The sequence below is a fragment of the Bidens hawaiensis genome, unplaced genomic scaffold, assembly GCF_021521415.1.
Source record: "Bidens hawaiensis isolate Kalapana, Puna unplaced genomic scaffold, B.hawaiensis_p1.1 tig00030804_1, whole genome shotgun sequence".
Lineage (NCBI taxonomy): Eukaryota > Viridiplantae > Streptophyta > Magnoliopsida > Asterales > Asteraceae > Bidens > Bidens hawaiensis.
In genome coordinates, this window is record NW_027495153.1 from 13,771 (window position 1) to 34,590 (window position 20,820).

The following is a 20,820-nucleotide window of genomic DNA, read 5'->3' on the forward strand; positions in this document are numbered from 1 at the left end:
CTCTATCATCTCATAATTGTCCTAAACTATCATATTTGATGGTGTCAATTCTTTCAAGTACCTTACACGAACTTTTTTTATATATTAAAAAATAAATTATACATTTAAATACAAGAATGAAAATAACCTTTCATTTAAAATAGAAGATTACATAATTCAAACTACAATACACACACATATATATATATATATATATATATATGAAGGTATTTGATTATTTCAGAAGTTTTTTTACAACGAGAAGTGCGAGAAGTGAAGTTATAACTCCATTAATCCCTAATTTCACTCCCTTTCTTATGTGTAGGTGCGTTGTGTAGGTGCATATGTATGTGTGTAGGCATGTATGTTTGTATATGTGTACGTATGTTTGTATATGTGTATGTATGTTTGTATGTGTGTAGGTACATAGGTTTGAATGTGGTTCGGTACATTTATATGTTTGTAGGTAGGTTTGAATGTGCAATTAAGACATAAATACAACCAACCTACATATATGTATGCATGTAACATCATATGAAATGGATTGAAATTAGGGATTAATGGAGTTATACATTCACTTCTTGTACTTCTCGTTGTAATATCACTTCTCGCAAGATCCATCCCCTATATATGAAAAGATAAACTAAAATAATCTAAAAATTACAAGGAAAATTGTATTTTTGCACTATTACAACGTTTTCAGTCTAGAACGATTTCCAACATCAGACCGGTAAAATGTTCGTGCGACTCGATCCATAAACATCTTCTCGTGCTTAAACCATCTTTTTCCAAACTAGTACCGGCTCCTTGAGAATTCTTACTTGCACCAACCTTGGTACGGGCGACGTACCCATGACAACACGTACTAGTACCCGCAGGGGTTACTCGCCCTACAACATCATCACCTTTAAACCTTTATAGAAGCGATTAATCCCGACCACCCTTAAAGCATCAATTGGCCCCGACCACCCTTAAAGCAGCAATTAACCCCGGAACTTGCTTTTTTGTCATACTATTTGACTTTATGAAAGAAGAACAAAATTATATATTTACCGAAAGTTTATAAAAAAAAAGAATTATTGGAAAAATTCTGGTATAGATTATATTATAGATTACTAATTAAACTACTAATTTTTAATATGTATATATTCCTCGGTTACCGAATTATGAAAATATGCATGGAGCAATTTAGTTAACCAAAGTTTTATTATAAAAACAAGCAAAGGGCCAATGAATTCTACTTAATTGTAGCAATGTACATTAACGAGACTAACATGCAAATAAATATACTTAATTAGGATTACCATAACTAACACCAATTGCATGCCATGCAAATCCACCAACTTCCACTCTAAATAATGAAGCGCTTGATTAATCTTCAACTACCCAAAAAATCAATCACACATCCAAGTATCCAGCCATGATAAAGCTTTTAGTTGTGGCAGTACTCGCCCTGGCAGCCACCCTAGCATTTGTTAAGGGTTCCGCTTACAAAACCACCACCACCACCGTCATCACAGATGATAACAATTGGTATCTTGGACATCCAGACGGTCTCAAAGACAACTCCGAAGGCTTAGCAAATGCTAACAACTGGTATCTTGGACGTTCAGATCGCCTCTAAGACAACTCTAAAGGCTCAGCACATGCTAATGACTTGCGCTGGACACTTCAAGATGGCCTCAAGGAGAACCCCAAAGGCTCATCACATGCTAACGACTTGCGCTGGACACTTCAAGATGGCCTCACGGAGAACTCCAAAGGCTCGGCACGTGCTAACGACTTACGCTGGACACTTCAAGATGGCATCAGGAAGAACCCCAAAGGCTTGGCATGTTCTAACGACTTGCGTTGGACACTTCAAGATGGCCTTAGAGAGAACTCCAAAGGTGCTAATGACTTGCGCTAGACACTTCAAGATGGCCTCAGGGAGAACCCCAAAGGTGCTAACGACTTGCGCTGGACACTTCAAGATGGCTTGAGAGAGAACCCCAAATGTGCTAACAACTTGCGCTGGACACTTCAAGATGACCTCAGGGAGAACCCCAAAGGTGCTAACGACTTGCGCTGGACACTTCAAGATGGCCTGAGAGAGAACCCCAAAGGTGCTAACAACTTGCGCTGGACACTTCAAGATGACCTCAGGGAGAACCCCAAAGGTGCTAACGACTTGCGCTGGACACTTCAAGATGGCCTGAGAGAGAACCCCAAAGGTGCTAACAACTTGCGCTGGACACTTCAAGATGACCTCAGGGAGAACCCCAAAGGTGCTAACGACTTGCACTGGACACTTCAAGATGGCCTGAGAGAGAACCCCAAAGGTGCTAACAACTTGCGCTGGACACTTCAAGATGACCTCAGGGAGAACCCCAAAGGTGCTAACGACTTGCACTGGACACTTCAAGATGGCCTGAGAGAGAACCCCAAAGGTGCTAACAACTTGCGCTGGACACTTCAAGATGACCTCAGGGAGAACCCCAAAGGTGCTAACGACTTGCGCTGGACACTTCAAGATGGCCTGAGAGAGAACCCCAAAGGTGCTAACGACTTGCGTTGGACCCTTCAAGATGGCCTCAAGGAGAACCCCAAAGGCCCATCACATGCTAACGACTTGCGCTGGACACTTCAAGATGGCCCCAAAGAGAACCCCAAAGGCTCAACACGTGCTAATGACTTGCGTTGGACACTTCAAGATGGCCTCAGGAAGAACCCCAAAGGTGCTAACGACTTGCGCTGGACACTTCAAGATGGCCTCACGAAGAACCCCAAAGGCTCGGCACATGCTAACGACTTGCGATGGACACTTCAAGATGGCCTCAGGGAGAACCCCAAAGGCTCGGCACATGCTAATGACTTGCGCTGGACACTTCAAGATGGTCTAAGGGAGAACACCAAAAACGACTTGCACTGGACACTTCAAGATGGCCTCAAGGAGAACCCTAAAGGCTCAACACATGCTAACAACTGGTATCTTGGACGTTCAGATAGCCTCAAGGACAACCCCAAAGGCTTGGCAGATATGTGAGTAGTACCGATTAATTATCTTGATCAAAAGAATTAATTAGGATGTGAATGTAATAATAATGGTTGCTTGTTAGCTTGAGATGTGTAGCGACCTTACCTTCGTTGTAATAAAACACTTCACTTCCACTATGAAATGAATTCAGTTGGTCATGGTATTCAATCTATTTTGATTTTTTTTTCTCTTTTCCTTTTTTTGGTTAGAAAGGGAATTAACTTTTTTACAAAGTGAAAGTGATATATCTGAATTAGTAAGATGGGGTGTGGACGTTTGGTTGCACCTATAATTTGTATAGTATATAAGCGAAATATAACCCCGAGCGACAATGCCAAACTTGGACGAAAACACTAGGGAGGGGGTGGCGATTCTATATGTATAACAATATTTATGGAGGGGGCGGAATCAAACATTTTGGATGAAAACAAATAAATTAACACTATGTAAAAAAATTTTCGAACGAAAATGAGTAAATTTACACATGTAAGAAAGAGTTTCAAGAATATACTTATTTATAAAATAAGTTAAGTAATAAAAATAAAACTTTATGGACGTTTCTTTAATAGTTTAAAACTTGGTATAAATGGGAGTCATGACCTCTCTCATGCACAAATAGCCACCGAAAAATTTCGAATTTTTATTCAAGAAATGGGTTTGAAGGTATTATTGTTTTCTTCTCTAATCTCTTGAATTATTTTGGCTTTTCATTTATTTTTGTAAACGTATATCATTAATTAGGTCATTTGAGGAACACAATTACGCGATCCGAATGTTTTTTATCATATTCACAAAACATACATCAATGGATCTGGTTCTTAAAGATCATGATCATTTTTGTATTCCCTAATAATTGGTTCTTAAAGATCCGAACCGCGTGTTATAATGTCATTGATATTAATGTGTTTAATAATTATGCAATAAACTTATAGGAGGAATTTGAAGAATATGCGGAGAAAGCCAAGACTCTCCCTGCGGGGACCAAGAATGAGGACAAGCTCGTGCTCTATGGCTTGTATAAGCAAGCCACGGTTGGTCCTGTGAACACAGGTATGAATGCATTGATCTGGTTAGCTATATATGCTTGTGATTGTAAACGGACAAGATTATTATGCGTTTGTTTTGTTGGGTTTGTAGACCGCCCAGGCATGTTTAACATGACAGACAGGGCTAAATGGGATGCTTGGAAGGCGGTCGAAGGTATTGTTTTGTTACTTATTGTAACAATATTGTTTTTTGTGATGTTATTATTTGTCAATGTGGTTTCTGTATACTCTTGGCAGCAAAATCCAAGGATGAAGCAATGAAAGACTACATTACTAAGGTGAAACAATTACTTGAGGCCGCCTCTTGATCTGTGCACGGCGAATATGTATTATGAATGTTTGATGTTTTAATTGTTCTCGAAATCTTTTGATGATTTTAGTGTCATCAATAATTATTATATATATCTGTTTGATTATGCAAATAAGACCAGAGGATTTTAACTAAAGTTATTATGCTAGTTATAAATATGGACTATGGAAGTACATGTGATACGTGCATGATTCACACAAACATACTCCACATTTCATGCAATTCATAATTTGCTTTCCACGTTCACATTTCCATGCATTTGTTCCTCATTTTTATGTTTATTTTAGTATTTAAGTTAGTGGGTAGTTTCTTATTAGTCCATGTTCTCATTAGTTATTGCACTTGCATATTTATCTCTTCAAGTTTGTAAGCCTATATAAGGCCTTATTGTTATGTTTAATATTAAGAAGAATATTAAGAAGAAAAATGTCTAGTTCCTTATTTTATTTCTTTGGAGTCTAACCCGCTCAAAGGGTCTATCACTTGGGAGATTAGCCATCTCGAATCCGGCTTCTATCAACATGTTTGAACATAATTACTTGAATTAGGATCCTTGTAGTATGGTTCATCTGAATTGAAGTTTACATTGGTTCAATAGAGGGTCAATATGGGTGTAAAAATATCGTAAACATTTTTAATTGAGCCGAGTTTAAACAAGCTCTAGTATAAAATGAATGAGCTCAAACCTTATTAACAAAATAAGTTTTATTTAATATATGGATGTCTATTACATAATAAAAAAATTTATACATAATTATGACAAAATGACTAAATATTATATACAGAGTATCTGTTATAAATTACTATTAACTATTTCTAAAAATATATAAGAAAATACTTATACATGCATATCAATGAAAATAATTAATAAATACTATATGAGGCCGAGTTTGAACATTTTAACAAGCCAATCTCAAATGGCTTGCAGCAACATATCGAAATTATACATTTGTTAGGCAGCACGAAATAGCCAACAAAAACTTTGTAAGGTCTCATTTTTACACTAACCACCAAACGTAACACTACTTTTATATGATTTGACTCCAAGAAAATAGTTATAGCATAAATGAGTTTTACTTAAGTTACCGTCACTTAAGTGTTCGTTTCCTGTACTAATAAAGTTGATATCACAATACACTTAACCGATCAAAATACTATTTTTGAAATCGATTTTCATAAACGACACAAGAACTGAAGAAAGCATATCCATAGCATCTGATCACAAGACAATTCCAAACAATTTGATTTTTACGCACCTCCTAAGCATGCTAGGTCATGTTAAGGAAAGGGTGTGTTGATTGTGTCCGATTTTAGCTAGGCTTCGTAGCGGGCGCTACACATATTTGATTCTTTTACAGGACATTCTTTTTAAATATAAAAACAAAATAAAATAACAAATCAAACCTTAAACCCATAACTTTACATAGAATCTGCAGCCTAAACAAAACCATCCAATGCACATTTGCATGTTAAAGGTCAATAAATCTGGATTTTCCACACATTAGAGATTAGACCAAAACATGTACAGAATCATTCAGTTTCAAATTAGTCAAAGAAGATAAAACTTAACTTAGAATTTCTCCTGTTGAACGAAAGGATACCGTTGAGATATATAATACTCGTTTACACGCGAAGCACCATCTCTTGCTAGTATTCCTTCAACATCCCCAATAATTCTTGCTAACCATATCTCCAAATTTCTCTGAATATCCCTGAAATTGTTTCTGATGGAGTTCAATGACAGACTAGTGGTTAATCGTGCCCGGCCTTCCACCAGATCAGTCCCATAATTACACGTGCTCCCTGTTTCTGTTTGTAATGCCATCAACTTCTGCCCTGTTTCTGATGCTCGTTGCTGAAGCCGCAATGCTTCCAGCAAAAACTCTGTTTGTCTCTGTGTTCTGAACTCTAAACCCGCAATTGGTTCACATGGATCATTCTCCTGCTGAAATAATATTAAATAATAATTATTATTAATGTGTGTTGTGATCCCGAGTAAAGGTGTCAATCGTATCAGGTTGGTGAATTTTTAGGTTACAAATGTTCAACCAGAACACGACCTGTATTTTTATTCAGGTCAAAAACATCAACCCTAACTCTCACACAGTTAAAATCGTGAAACCCAAACATGATCCCAATAACCCATTTATCCAAATGTGTCAAATTGGATGGCGGGTTGTACTCAAGTTGTAAGCGAGTTAATCGCGTAGGTAAATTGTAAAAAAATGGTTGAACGGGTTATGAACGGGTTAGTGGGTCAACCTGCTTAGCTAAATGGCTTAAGCAAGTCAATCCAAACACAACCCATGTTTTTATTCGCGGCAAATACATCAACGCTAACTCGAACACACCAAAAATTGTGTAACCTGAACACAGCGCGTTTAACTTATTTATCTAAACATGTCAAAACAGGTTGGTGGGTAATACTCAATCTGCAAACGTGTTAATCAGGTTGGTAGATTGTACAAAATGTCATAAACAGGTTAGTGGGTCGACCTGTTTAACCAAATGGGTTAAAAAAGTCAATCCGAACGCGACCCATTTTTCATATCGGTTAAATATGTCAACCGAGATCCTGATTATTTTCGTGTGGTGTTCGTATAGTGTCAAAGCTGAATTTTATTGCTTGACAGGATTCCTGTTTATCCAAATTTTCAGTATTTTCATTAGTAATTAACGAATTAGACATGATTACAAAAATCATATAGGTTTAATTATAATCCAACTTTTTTAATTAAAGAAATTAGGAGGTTGTCTGCATCAAAAAGTAATTTGCGCGATCTTCAATTCATTTGCATGTTTCTCTTTATTTATATCTTTTATTTTACTATTTGACCCGTTGGAAACTGAATACAACCCAACCCAACCCAACTCATATGGGTCAAACTTGCCACCTAATAGTAACAATTTATAAGTAAAATATAGGTTACCATTCTTCTGCAAAGATCATCAATTTTTCCGGCTAGAGCTTGATATCTTTTTGCTTGTTTCTTCATTAAAGATGGAACTTTTGACAGATCATTCGCGCCAATATTTTCCAAATTTTGAAGCTCGTGTTCTAGAAGCTTTAATTTTGCAGAAACCCCAGATGAATCACCATCTACCTTCCAAGGGGACTCTCTCCTGATCAAGAAAAATTCTTTTTAGTTTAAACATTTTAAAAACGTGTGCTTTCAAAAACAAAATATTTTTAAAGAGATTACCTCGTTACATAATGCTTTAAATCATGAACGGAGTCAACGGGTTCGTATTGTACGCCCTGCAGAAATCATAGTTCAGAAAGTCAAATCTCTTGGTCAACAACAGTTTAGCTAACGGGCCTACGTCATATCATTGAATATTCTTATATTGCAAAAAATCATTTAATATTATCTTAATAAGTTCTTTGGCAGATATGAAATCATTGAAACCTACTAGGTTTGACTTCTAAAGTCAAAATTCAACTTTTGGTCAAAGAGTAATGCAGCCATACAAAAAAGACAAAAGCTCTGGCTTTTAGGGTAATAAAGTAACTGTCTTGCCACTTTCATATGCATGTACACTTTGTCTTCAACAGTATTAACTTTAAATTATGTTATCTTAACAAGTAACCTTAAAAAGAACTAAAGATTTTTAATTAATTTGGTTCATTGATGATGTGGTCCATCTTTCATCCATGGTGCAAAGACTGCAATTTATGAAATCAACCACCACCGCCAAACAGAAAAAAATGGTTTTGTATTCATCATCTACCAGATGCAAATATCTTATCCAGAATGTTTGAGTTTAATGCTTTATGTAGACAATATGCCAAATTGCCAAAAGCCAACCTGTGTTTGATAATGACTAAGTGTGGCCTAGCCAAGTCCAAGCTCAACTCATTTAATTTACAGAAAACTCGTGTTCGGCTAGTTTCAAGCACTATTTCTAACACTCGAACTCGGGTCGGGGATAACTTTTGAAGCTCGTGCTTGGCTGGAATTATTCTATATAAATTTATAATTTTATATACATGTTTAAATTTACATTTATATTTAGCAAATATATTTTATTTAGTTATTTTTAACATAATTTTATAAATAATAATATTTATCAAATAAAAATTATATAAACAACAGGCTCACGAGCCGACTCAAGCTCGGGTTATTTATTAAACAAACTTATTTTTAGGCTAGAGCTCGTTTGTTAATGACTAAGTGCAGCCGGGCCAAGCCCGAGCTTGACTCGTTTCGAGCAATAATTCTAAAACTCAAACTCGAGTCGGGAGTAATTTTTTAAGCTTGTGCTCGGCTGCTTTCCTAAATATTAATTATTTGTATATATTTATAACTTTACATACATGTCTAAAATATACATTAATATTTAGCAAATACATTTTATTTAGTTATTTTTCTCATAACATTATATAAGCAAAAATTATATATAATAATATATATCAATAAAAGATTATATAAAAAACAGGCTCGTTTAGACTCATGAGATACTCTAGCTCGGGCCATTTATTAAACAAACTTATTTTTAGGCTTGAGCTCGTTTTAGCTGGGTAAAATTCAAGCTTTTTACAAGCCGATCTCGAGTAGCTCATTTACGCCCGTAATTATCACTAACAATGCTAAATCATTGTCAATTAACATAACTACATGGAACAAAATAAATAAAGATTTCAAACCTGCCATGAATTAGATCTTTCTGCCAAAAACTTCGAAACCGCGGAATTCGGAAACTCGGCCGGATTAAACATATTATTATTAATATTATGCCCATCATAAAGAGACCCCAAATCATCCACCACATTATTATTATGAACCCCTCTCTCCACATAATAATCCCCAATCCCATTATTATTATTATCCAAACCCCTAAATTCTCCATCTCCATCATCATCATCATGTAACCGATTCGTCATGAAATTAAGCAACTCATCTCTCTCATTAACCTCTCTCTGCAACCCATCAACCCTAATTTCTAGATCTTCAACTTTAGCTCTCAAATTGGCAATCTCTTCCACGTTATCATCGATTTGCCGTAGCAGCCGCTTCTCCTCCTGCTGCCAGCTGTGCCGGTGGCTGGCGAAGATCTCGACGACTCTGGCGTTGGCCTTTGAGTCCTCTTTGCAGCGTGAGTATAGCTGCTCGAGCTGGTCTTGGGCGATTAATAGCTTCTTGGAGAGTGATTCGTTGTGGGTTTGAAGGTATGGGATTAATGATAAAGATTGGGTTGGGAGGTGGGCTAAGAAGAGTGCAAAGCTTATGCCTAAATAGGAGGTATTATTATTAATATTATTGTTATTATTATTATCTTCTTGTTGTGTGGTCATTTTGAGTGTGGGTTTATGATGATGAAGAAGAAGAAGGATTCATGGAGTGGGGTGACATTATTATTTTTGTTTCGTATTGAAAGGTGTGGCAGGCTTTTGGGATGACATGCGAACAAAGTAGGTGTAGGAGTAAAAGTGCTTTTTTTCGGTAGTGGTAGAGTGATTGGTGTATTATGTATACACTTTGGAAAACGTAAGGAGTTGATTCCATCAAGGTTCTTTATATTTGTGTGGGTTTTAGCATACTCGTAAGGTGTCACGGTATGTTAAATTCTCGTTCTTTTAACATTGTGTCGTGGTTTACGGTTTCGTTACCAAGTTAAGTCCCCACCCCCTAGTATTTGAGCCTCGCAATGTGTTGAAGCCCCTCCTTTAATGTGTTGAAGCTCCTCCAGTCTTTAACGCCCTGGTCATGGGCAGAGCTTCTTTAGGGCCCGGGGTCCCCCCCTCCCGGTTTTTTTGCGCAGTTGTGTTAATTGACCTTTTTTTGCCCGGAAATTTGTATACGTAGTTTAAATTTATCCGTTTTTTCCCAAAATTTGAGCCCCCCCTCGACGAACTAAGCTTCACCATTGGCCCTGGCACGGTGTTTCAAACGTTAAAGTCGGGCCACATCAGCTATTGAAGCCATTTTAGTAGCCCACGACAATCGGCCTAAGTATTTTTGGTGTTCCAAGTGGCACGTGATCTTTTCCTCTTCTGCTTTACTCACAACCTCTTATAAATATCATTTCTTTCATATCTGTTTTCTTCTGGTCACACTTACATACTTGTTTATATGATGTTATTATAGATAAACTAATTTACATCTTCTCTCTTTGGGGGGGGGGGGGGGTGATGTGTCTTCGTATGAAAATGATTCTATTGTCTCTAAAATATCAAAATTCCAGTAATGTCTCCATCTAAACACGTCGTCATGTCATGTTTTGTACTTGTCTTGACGCATTTGTCCCTCCAATCTCAACACACCATTTGTCATCAAACTCTATGTCACGACTAGTTTGAATCCAATTCAAGGCGTCCCGACATGTTTGGTGTTCAGTAAACAAGGCCAAATTTCTACGTTCTAACCTATTTTTGTACCAAAGTTGAAGTTAAAAATATTAAAATACAAGTTACTTAAACACATTCTAGCTACATCTGAGACTCTTAAAACACAATAGTTTATAGAGAAAAAACATTACTAAAAACAATTCTTCATAACATATACTTTTGCCTTTATCATTTTAGCATATACACGTGAATAATGCTGACCGAGAATACACTATAATGAAAATGACTACACTCTTAATATACAACACATGCATTATTTATACAATTTGTTAGATATCTTAGAACCTTTGAAAATCTCTAGCAATGGAACAATTTATAAGAAACATGAAACCAAAAAATAAACATGCATACGATGCTTGATAGCTATGATTTTTAAAACATAGTGGTTATATGAGTTGATATCGTGAAGAATGAACTCCCTCTAAAAGAATATCGATATAACTATCAAGTATCAGGTTAGTAAGGATCAAGATATACTTGTATTTAGTCCGATCTGTCAAGATATATGTTCCAAACAAGCATGACAGACCCACGGTTGTGAGGTCTGAAAGTAGGGAACCAAAACCTTGTTGTTCAAATCAAAAGTATTATTGTGTCTTTCATGTGCCTTTTAATGCTATTTGATATACACCTACTCTTTTTAGACAAGTAACATGCAACAGTAACCAATTCTATTAAAACATTTCAAGTGATGGAAACTAGTTCCACTAGATTAATTACCCAAGTTGTTTGTTGCTATCCAGTAGAAAGCATACACATAAATCATAACATAAAAATATTTGCATTATATTTATATATGTGGTTGATATTTGTAAAAAAAAAAAATTAGACCCGACAAATATAACCCATTTGGGTCATAATAAAAACCCATATGGGTTATTAGGATTTATTGGGTCAAACTAAAAGAATGAAAAAGTTGAAATTGATCATGATGCTCTAAAAGAAAATTAGATGAAACGGGTTGAAAATATACATCCAGGTGCCGGTACACGTATTTATAATGCATAGTTAACCACCATTAAAAAAAAAAATTAAATCATCTTGACCTAAACTCATTTTAATATTTTCTTTAAATGACTCATACCCGTCTTGACCCAAACCCATTTAGACCCGACACCCAACCCAACTCATTCATCTTGCCAAAAATATAATAATATAAAATTTGGTATAAGATCGGTTACAATACCCACCAAATAACGGAACCAAAATTTATTTGCGATATAAAATGATACCACCATTAATTCAATTCAAATTCACTGTACAAATTTCACATATAAACCCATCCTCCGACTCTTAAGCCGATTCACCATTGCATTGCATAGCAGCATCTCCGTATGATGATCAAGCGTTTGCAATTCGAGATTTCGATCATAAGCGAACGAGACTTATCTTTCTTATGATGATCAAATGCGGTAATTCTGTTAGTTACTGTTTGATACAATTCATTTAATTGTGTTGCCATGAAATTTGAGATCCAAAGCATACAACTTCTGTACATACATACATTGGTTAATTTTATCAATTAGATTATTACCACTTTGTGTTTTAATTTAGGGCATTTGTATTATTGATCTTGTTGAGTAGTTGAAGAAAGTTAGGTTACACAACACTTTGTGTAAAAATACTAATGTACATGTCATCAAAAGTCCCGATTATCGTTCACGTTATGCATTAATTTGTTTATAGTCTTAACTTTAGGATTATATGTCTTATATGTAGTAATGTAACGTTCATAAATACAAATTCAACCAGTATATAAGGAGCATATGTTTATATATTCAGTATAACAAGTGATCCAAAGGTTATCAAATTATCATAAAACATTATATCGTGTGCCAAAGCTATAGTATATCATTTTCATTGTAACGTCTTATATGCTGGCTATTGATTTTTGAACGGTAAATAATGCTTACTTATCAGTGATCACTTATTTTTTCCTCAGATTTTAGCTCTTTAATACACGGTAGTTGATTTTTTGATGAAACATGTCTCTTCTCAGAAGATTCATTCATAGAAAACCGCCAGATGGCTTGCTTGAACTTGTTGACAGAATCTATGGTATTTACCCACCATTTTTACGCTTATCCACAAATCCGTTTCATTTTAATATTTTTTTCTTCTTATTTATAAAAACCTCTCTATGCTAATTACTTGCAGTTTTTGATTCTTGCTTTGCGACTGAAGTTCTACCCGAGGGACTCTACCAACTTTATTTACATGAAATTAGTAACGAGTTATCTTTTCTTGCGTTTAACTTTCGAGAAGGTGAAAGAAGGAGCCAATTTTCAGAAATACTATGTAAATATGGCATCACTGTAATGGACTATCCAAAACAATACGAGGGTTGTCCTTTATTACCGTTATCTATCATCCATCATTTCCTCCATGTCTGTGAAAGTTGGCTTACTCATAATAATAATCAAAATGTCATTTTGCTTCATTGCGAGAGAGGCGGTTGGCTAATTGTAGCATTTCTTTTAGCCAGTCTTTTGGTTTACAAAAAACTGCATACTGGAGAACGAAAAGCTCTTGAAATTGTTTACAGAGAAGCTCCAAGAGGTTTATCTCATTTATTGTCACCTTTAAACCCGTACCCGTCACAGGTTCGGTACCTACAATATATATCTAGAAGAAACTTATCTGAAGAGTGGCCCCCACCTGAAAGAGCTTTGTCTTTAGATTGTCTTATTCTTCGTGCTATTCCAAATTTTGATAACAAAAACGGGTGCAGACCGGTTGTTAAAATATATGGCCGAAATCTTTTTAGCAAAGACGGGCTTTTGACACAAATGATATATTCAACTCCTCGAAAAGGTAGAAATCTTCAGTATTACCATCAGGTAAGACTTATGTTTTTTTTTTTCGGTTTCTTTTTTGTTTCTTATAATAATTATTTGACATGATGCAGAGGCAAAATGATGTTATTAAGATTGATATTCAGTGTTTGGTGGAAGGTGATGTTGTACTCGAGTGTGTGCATTTAGACAGTGATTCTGAAAGAGAAGTTATGATGTTTCGCATAATGTTTAATACCGCGTTTATTAGATCAAATATTTTGATTCTTAATCGTGACAACCTGGACACGCTTTGGGACTCAAAGGCACGGTTTCCTAGAAGTTTTCGAGTTGAGGTGAATCGTTATGTTTAGATTAAGAGAAAATTGCATAAAAAGGTAACCAAGTTTGGTCCAGTTCCTATATTAGCTAAAGAACTTTCTTTTTAACCCCTAACAGTTCTAACTCACGTTAGCGCCAGATGAAATATAAGTTGGACCAAAGTTGGTTACCTTCTTATAAAACATAGCTTATATGCTACTACTGTTTTGTATGAACTAGGTTCTTTTTGGAGATGTTGAGAATATTTCAACACCTAAAAGCCCAATTACAATGTTTAATGGGGAACAGAAAGGCGGATTGCCTATTGAAGCTTTTAACAAAGTTGAAGAACTTTTTAGTGGAATTGAATGGGGTGACGGCGGTGATGATAGTACTGCTTTATGGCTAGTTAAACAACTGTCAAATTTGAATGATGCAAAAGAATTATCAATTCTGAGAATACTAATAAAAGTACATATACTTCACCTTTAGGCTCTGAGGATGAAAATACCCCCTTTAGTGTTGCTGACAGTTTGGAATTTTTAACCGATACACCTATTCCGACTGCATCCCCGGTTATCTTTTCTGATGAATCATCACCAGTTCAAGCTTCAGTTGAAGATGTTTCAACTGCTTTTCAACCGCCTTCACTAGCTTCTGCTCTTCCGTTGCCACCACCTCCATTACCACCAATTTGTTTAACTTCTAGTGATTCCAAGAGTCCACCGTCACCTTCAGCATCGCCTTCTCATCCGTCACCACCACCGCCTGATACACCTTCTCCTTCACCTCTACCAGGTGTGCCACCATCACCACCACCGCTTGGTGCACCTTCTCCTCCACCTCCACCAGACGTGCTACCAGCACCAGTACTTCAACAGCCGCTTGGTGCACCTTCTCCTCCACCTCCACCAGGCGTGCCACCAGCACCAGTACTTGCACAGCCCTCTGGTGCACCTTCTCCTCCACCTGCACCAGGTGCGCCGCCTCCACCTCTGTGTGGTGTTCCAGGTCCTCCTCCACCGCCAGGTCACAGTGGCGGTGGTCCACCACCACCTCCTGGGCCAATGGGCTCTAACGGGCTGCAGCAACTTAATCAATCCAGTGGACGTTTACGTCTTTCTGGTTCTCTGAATAGTGGAAAAGGTTCTAAGAAAACGACTTTAAAGCCATTGCATTGGGTAAAAGTTACTAGAGCAGTGCAAGGGAGTTTATGGGCTGATCCTCAAAAACAAGAAGAGCGATCAAGGTAATATTCGTATATCCGAAACAGACAATGTATGCAACTAATAATAATATGTTGTTTTCTGAGTGTTTTGTAGGGCTCCTGAAATTGATATATCAGAGCTTGAGACTCTGTTTTCAGCTGCTTCTGTTTCAGACAATAGCAAAGGCGGAGCTCGCCGAGGTGCAAAAGTTAATAAACCTGAAAAAGTTCAACTGGTAAGTGGATTTAATGTTTCTCAAATTGTGAACAATGTTATTTAAAATGTAGTTATGGTTAATTCTTTTATCTTAAATTTGATTTTCAGGTTGATTTGCGTAGAGCATATAATTGCGAAATCATGCTTACAAAGATAAAGATTCCTTTGCCTGATATGCTTGTAAGTTCATACTTCATGCAGACGTTTACTTCATGTTGGCCACATTATATTTTTCTTTTCCATAGTTTTAAAAATAGTGTTTAATCATTCACAAGTTCATTCTCATTAGAATGCCATTCTTGCATTGGATATTTCTGCTTTGGATATAGATCAAATAGAGAGTCTTATCAAATTTTGTCCCACAAAAGAAGAAATGGAGACATTAAAGGTACTCTGTTATTAGCGTTCTCAATCAACAAAACATTATCTTTTCCTAATAATTTATGATTCATTTGTCCCAGAACTATACAAAAAACAAGGAAATGCTCGGAAAGTGTGAACTGGTATTTTACGCTATAAATATTAAAAATTGGCCAGAAAACGATAATTACTTGATATTTATGTAACACATTTTGGTCCATGACCTTTTAGTTTTTCATGGAGCTAATGAACGTTCCACGTGTTGAGTCAAAACTTCGCGTATTTGCATTCACAATTACTTTTACCAGTCAGGTATATATCCTTACCATATTTTTTTAATTATTTTTCTAAACATTATTGTTAGTTTTTGACTGTTTATGCCTTTGGTTTAAAACGTTTTAGGTCAGCGATTTAAGAAGAAACCTGAGTGCAATCAATGATGCTACTAAAGAGGTGATCTGTTACCAAAATTTGAACATATGTAATTTTATTGGATAATAATAATAATAATAACAATCACATGTATAATATAGGTCAAGGAATCTGCAAAGTTGCGACAAATAATGCAGACGGTTCTTACACTCGGAAATGCATTAAACCAGGGCACTGCTCGAGGTACAGTTAAAACTAACATCTGAAGTTATAATAACTTGTTTAGAGATTTTATAATTTGTAAACAGATGATTGATTTTTGTTACAGGATCTGCCGTTGGATTTAAATTGGACAGTCTTCTTAAATTGTCTGATACACGCGCAAGGAACAACAAGATGACTCTGATGCATTATTTATGCAAGGTGAGCTTTTTTCTAAAGATTATATGTATTATTCTTATACATATATATGTCTAAGTTTATAAATACTTTTATTTTTGTTTCACTAGCTCCTTGCTGAGAAGCTGCCACAGTTGCTGGATTTTGACAAGGATCTGAGTCATTTGGAAGTCGCTTCCAAGATACAATTGAAGACATTGGCTGAAGAAATGCAAGCAGTGAGTAAAGGTCTTGAAAAGGTTGAGAAGGAACTCACTGCTTCCGAGAATGATGGTGATATATCTGCTGGCTTCCAAAAGGCGAGTTCGTTATTTGAAAACAGATATTATATCAGAAAAGATATCAGAAAACAAGAGAATGCAGTATGTAACTAATGGGAATTTTGGTAAATACAACACTTTTAGGCATTGAAGAGTTTTCTTGATACCGCTGAAGCTGAAGTGCGGGCCCTAATCTCCTTGTATACTGAAGTGGTGAGTTTTCGGTTTTCCAGTAATTCTTAATACTCTTATAACATGGTGATGTTACTCACTTAAAGAATATATGGTTTGCAGGGAAGAAATGCAGATTCACTTTCGCAATATTTTGGAGAGGATCCAGTTCGATGCCCCTTCGAGCAAGGTTCGGCCTTGTTTTGATTTGTGTTATGTTTTATGTCTAACGAGTCAAATGGGTAAACATAAAAAAGTGTTAGTTAAAGTGGAAATATTTAATCCATACTGTATTTATAGTTCCGGTCTTTGTGAAAGATCTCATGTTCGTTTTGGGTTTATACATGCAGTAACACAAATTCTGGCAGTGTTTGCTAAAATGTTCAAGAAAGCACGTGACGAGAATAAACAGCAAGCAGATGCCGAAAAGAAAAGATTAGAGAAAGAAGCTCTTAAAGAACAATCATCTGCCAAAAGGACTTCAAGGAAGGAAGCTGCTTATTCTCATAAAGACATAAAAAAACATGATCCATGATAAATATGTCCATAAAAACCGAGACGTGGGTAATTAAAATCAAGACATGACTCCCATAAAGTCAATAAGAGACCGTTGCAGTTGGTGAAGCGGTCTAGTGAAGTTGGTTTTGTTTCGGAAATTGTACATGAAACAGAGCAATTTGGGATACTTCGATTTATGTGTATCTCCCTTGTATGTATGTATAAAGATGTTTTAGTGACTAGGGTAGTAACATACAAACTTTGTACATAAAAAGATCAATCGACTTGGTTTGTTGAAACTTGACGACTAGGTGAAGAGTTTAACCGGATAAAAACTACATACCCAAAAGAAAAGCGGGTTAATGTTACAAAGATATAGCGGGACTTTGTGCTTACAATGGAATGGCTTGATGGTATTATGATTGGTAATGATACTTCATAAGTATCACATAAATGCCTGCTTTAAATATGACCAATTTAAAAAGAAAACTCTACAATAAAGTATGTTTGAGTGGGAGCAAGTTTAGAGAAGTGTATAGTGGTTTCAATTTTCAAGTAGCTATGTCATATTGTAACATTGAAAGAGACAAAAAATTCTTGCATTTTGTAATATTTTACTAATAGTCAAAAGAGTTGACCTTTGTTGGTTTAATATTTTATTAAATGGCAAGCAATAATCAACCCAGTCTAGGCATGCAAATAAGCAGAACAAACATGAACGAGGGAATGTTCATGTTTGTTCATTTAACTTTAATCGAACATGAACCATTAATGGAACGGGTTTTTTGTGTTCATGTATGTTCTTTAACTAAATGAACATGTCCGTGTTTATTTATATTGAACAGATCACAAACTTAAACAAAGAAACATAAACAAACACAATTGAACATACATAAACGTATACGAAAAAAACAAGGATGGAAAGGCCAGAAGAGGCGATGATATACCAAACTTGTAATTTAAAATTTTAAATGCTAAAATTAAAGAAAAAAACATAACATAAATGCAAATATTTTAATTTACTATTAATATATTCACGAATGAGAGATTTTTATGGCAGCTATCGCTGGTTGAAGTGAGGAAACTTTGTAAATGGCTTCTCGGTTGGGATGAAGAAACTCTTTGAATGGCTTCTAGTGTGACACTAATACCAAACCGAAGAGACACTAGTATCCGATGTCCAAAACTCCACCTTATTTTTTGTTTCCGTTTACATTGTTTCTTATTTTGTCATATAACTGATTAGTCATGGTTCTTGAGAGTTGGGCGAAGTTCTTGAGGGGTGAAAGTACGATATCTCATATCTCCCTTTAGGTGGATGGAAAATATGACGCTCAACTGATGGAAGGATACAAAAAAGCCCGTCGAAAAAGCACAAGGCATGTATCACTCAATTTAATAAATGGATCTACATTGGCCCCCGCCCATAACACAGAGGGGTACAAATCATAATGTTCTCTTTTACTAAAATATATATGTTAGCAAATAACATAGACAAATTTTCTACACCTTTACATAACCCAAATAGAGTACTATCAGTTAGTTAGTCACATAGGTCAAAATACAACACAATGGAGAATCTTGATGATTCAACAATAATCTATATCATTTTACAATATGTACATAGAAGAATGATGTCTTGGTGAATCAATCATAAAACGTCTTTTGGATTATCAAAGAAGTAGCAATGAAAACACAAACACACGCACAATTGCAAACATTTACCGAGATATTTTTTATATGAAAATAGGATGCTAGATAAACGTTTTGGTTTTTTTACCTTTTTAAAATTTACTATTTGTTTAATATATTTTTTTGAAGGAGAGTTTTTGTGGTTTAAAATGGTTCTCAAAGTTCTCAATTTCAAAACTAAGTGAAATGGGCAGGTTGCTGGTAGGGATGACTGTGAAACTCGAACACGATGGGAAAACCCGAAACCCGACATAATTGGGACGGATATTACCCGACCCATTAGGGTTTGGGACGGGTTTGAGATTAGTTTTGAAATTTTTCATGGGTTTAGGATTTGTAATACACCCGATTACCCGATAACATTATCCCATTTACCCGATGTACTTGACATAACTTTTTATATATAATATAATATATTCTATTTATTCTTTATATATTAAATCAATTATTCTATAACAACCGTAATAAATTCGAATAGAACTAACTCTATTTATCATTTAAATAATAAATCATTTTTTTATAACACTATTCTAATTTCTATGGTATGATAGTATGACTTTTCATTTTCTAGTTAACGAACACTAATCTAATTCTAACTACAAATCCCGCCCACACTCATCTCACCCAGTGGAAATCCCATACTCATGATACGTTAAAGATTATATATTTAGTTAAGATATGATGTTAAGTGATAGAAACATGATGGGCTTTGAGCCGGATATACCCGGCGGGTATTTATTAAAAACCCGATAGGAAACCCGAAACTCGATGTGTAAGTACCCGATTAAAACCCGATAGGTTAAAGATTTTCTTAATTACTCTGTTGATTATCTTCAAATGGATGGATCAGAGAACCAAAAAAATGTTATTGCTTTGAGCTAAATTATTAAATATGTAACAGAAGAGTAAAAGCACCACAAGAGATGATAAAATGGTTCGTTTTACTTGCCATGTTATAAACCATTAATGAATCAGGGCTGGCCCAAGAGCCACTATAATGAATTTTGGGCCCTCATTTGAAGAGCCACCATTTAAAAAAAGAATTTACATATGGTTATTTTGGATTTTTGGCTTTGAATTAATATGATATAAAGGGACCCCGGGCCCTTGTTTTTAAGTTCGATTTGGATCCTCAAAAGCGTACCACCGACCTGGTGTTTTTTTTTCGTTTATATACGTCTGAATAGGACAACTATGTTACAAGTATACGGCTTTGTATGGTATGGTATTGTATATATCTGTGTAGACGTATGCCGTTTAATCATGATGCACATCTATATATCGTGTGATTGATACATTAACACATGGGTAATGGACTAATGGTTGTGCATCCAGCATATTGTGAGAGATGAGATGAGGCGGTACTCTACATGGTGTTTTCATTGTATGACATGTAGGAAAACACCACCATTGTCATATTCTCCCTATTGGAATCTAGGGTTTGTAACACACTCCAAATTAACCATCACCTCGTCGACTCCCTCATCCGCCTCGGGTGTGGTGGCTAAAGAAGTTGGAGAAGAAAAGGCCGAGTTGAGTTATGAAAGATGAACCGACCGGTTGGTGTTTTTGTTGGGTGGGAGGGGAGGGGGGGGGGGGGATGAAAATATAAGTAAAATAACAAAACAAAATAAAAGGAAAAAAAACATATAAATTAACATTAAAAAAAAGAGAACACAATTAGTGATTTAGATGTAATTGACGGAATATTATCACCCTAACTTGTTCACCAAGTTTTCCACCTCCCTATATAAGTATGAAATCTCACTCATATTTTGTTTCTTTCGTTAATGAATTAAGATAAAATATTTGTTTGTTATTGTTTTGAAATTCTTCAATCCATATTATA

At 35.7% G+C, this 20,820-nt stretch overlaps 1 protein-coding gene and 1 pseudogene across 3 annotated transcripts; one reads left to right on the forward strand and one right to left on the reverse strand.

Moving 5' to 3' along the window:
- Positions 1-5,563: 5,563 nt before the first annotated feature.
- On the reverse strand, positions 5,564-9,808 carry LOC143581083 (uncharacterized). Of its 2 annotated transcripts, none has more exons than XM_077063949.1 (4): positions 9,000-9,808; positions 7,555-7,610; positions 7,282-7,474; positions 5,564-6,293 (listed from the first exon to the last, which is right to left on the reverse strand). In XM_077063949.1, the coding sequence occupies exons 1-4, from the start codon at positions 9,645-9,647 to the stop codon at positions 5,922-5,924; spliced, it is 1,269 nt and encodes a 422-aa protein (XP_076920064.1). In that variant the 5' UTR covers positions 9,648-9,808; the 3' UTR covers positions 5,564-5,921. The 2 variants fall into 2 exon arrangements, with proteins under 2 accessions (XP_076920064.1, XP_076920063.1); XM_077063948.1 differs by having other exon boundaries at positions 5,564-6,296; positions 9,000-9,806.
- A 2,877-nt stretch (positions 9,809-12,685) lies between these two features.
- On the forward strand, positions 12,686-17,557 carry LOC143581088 (formin-like protein 14; annotated as a pseudogene). Its single transcript, XR_013143775.1, has 15 exons — positions 12,686-12,758; positions 12,858-13,540; positions 13,609-13,830; positions 14,036-15,044; positions 15,118-15,238; positions 15,328-15,399; positions 15,509-15,607; positions 15,681-15,722; positions 15,811-15,891; positions 15,982-16,032; positions 16,113-16,194; positions 16,280-16,374; positions 16,461-16,823; positions 16,905-16,971; positions 17,132-17,557. The product of XR_013143775.1 is annotated as a formin-like protein 14 (transcript).
- Positions 17,558-20,820: the final 3,263 nt, after the last annotated feature.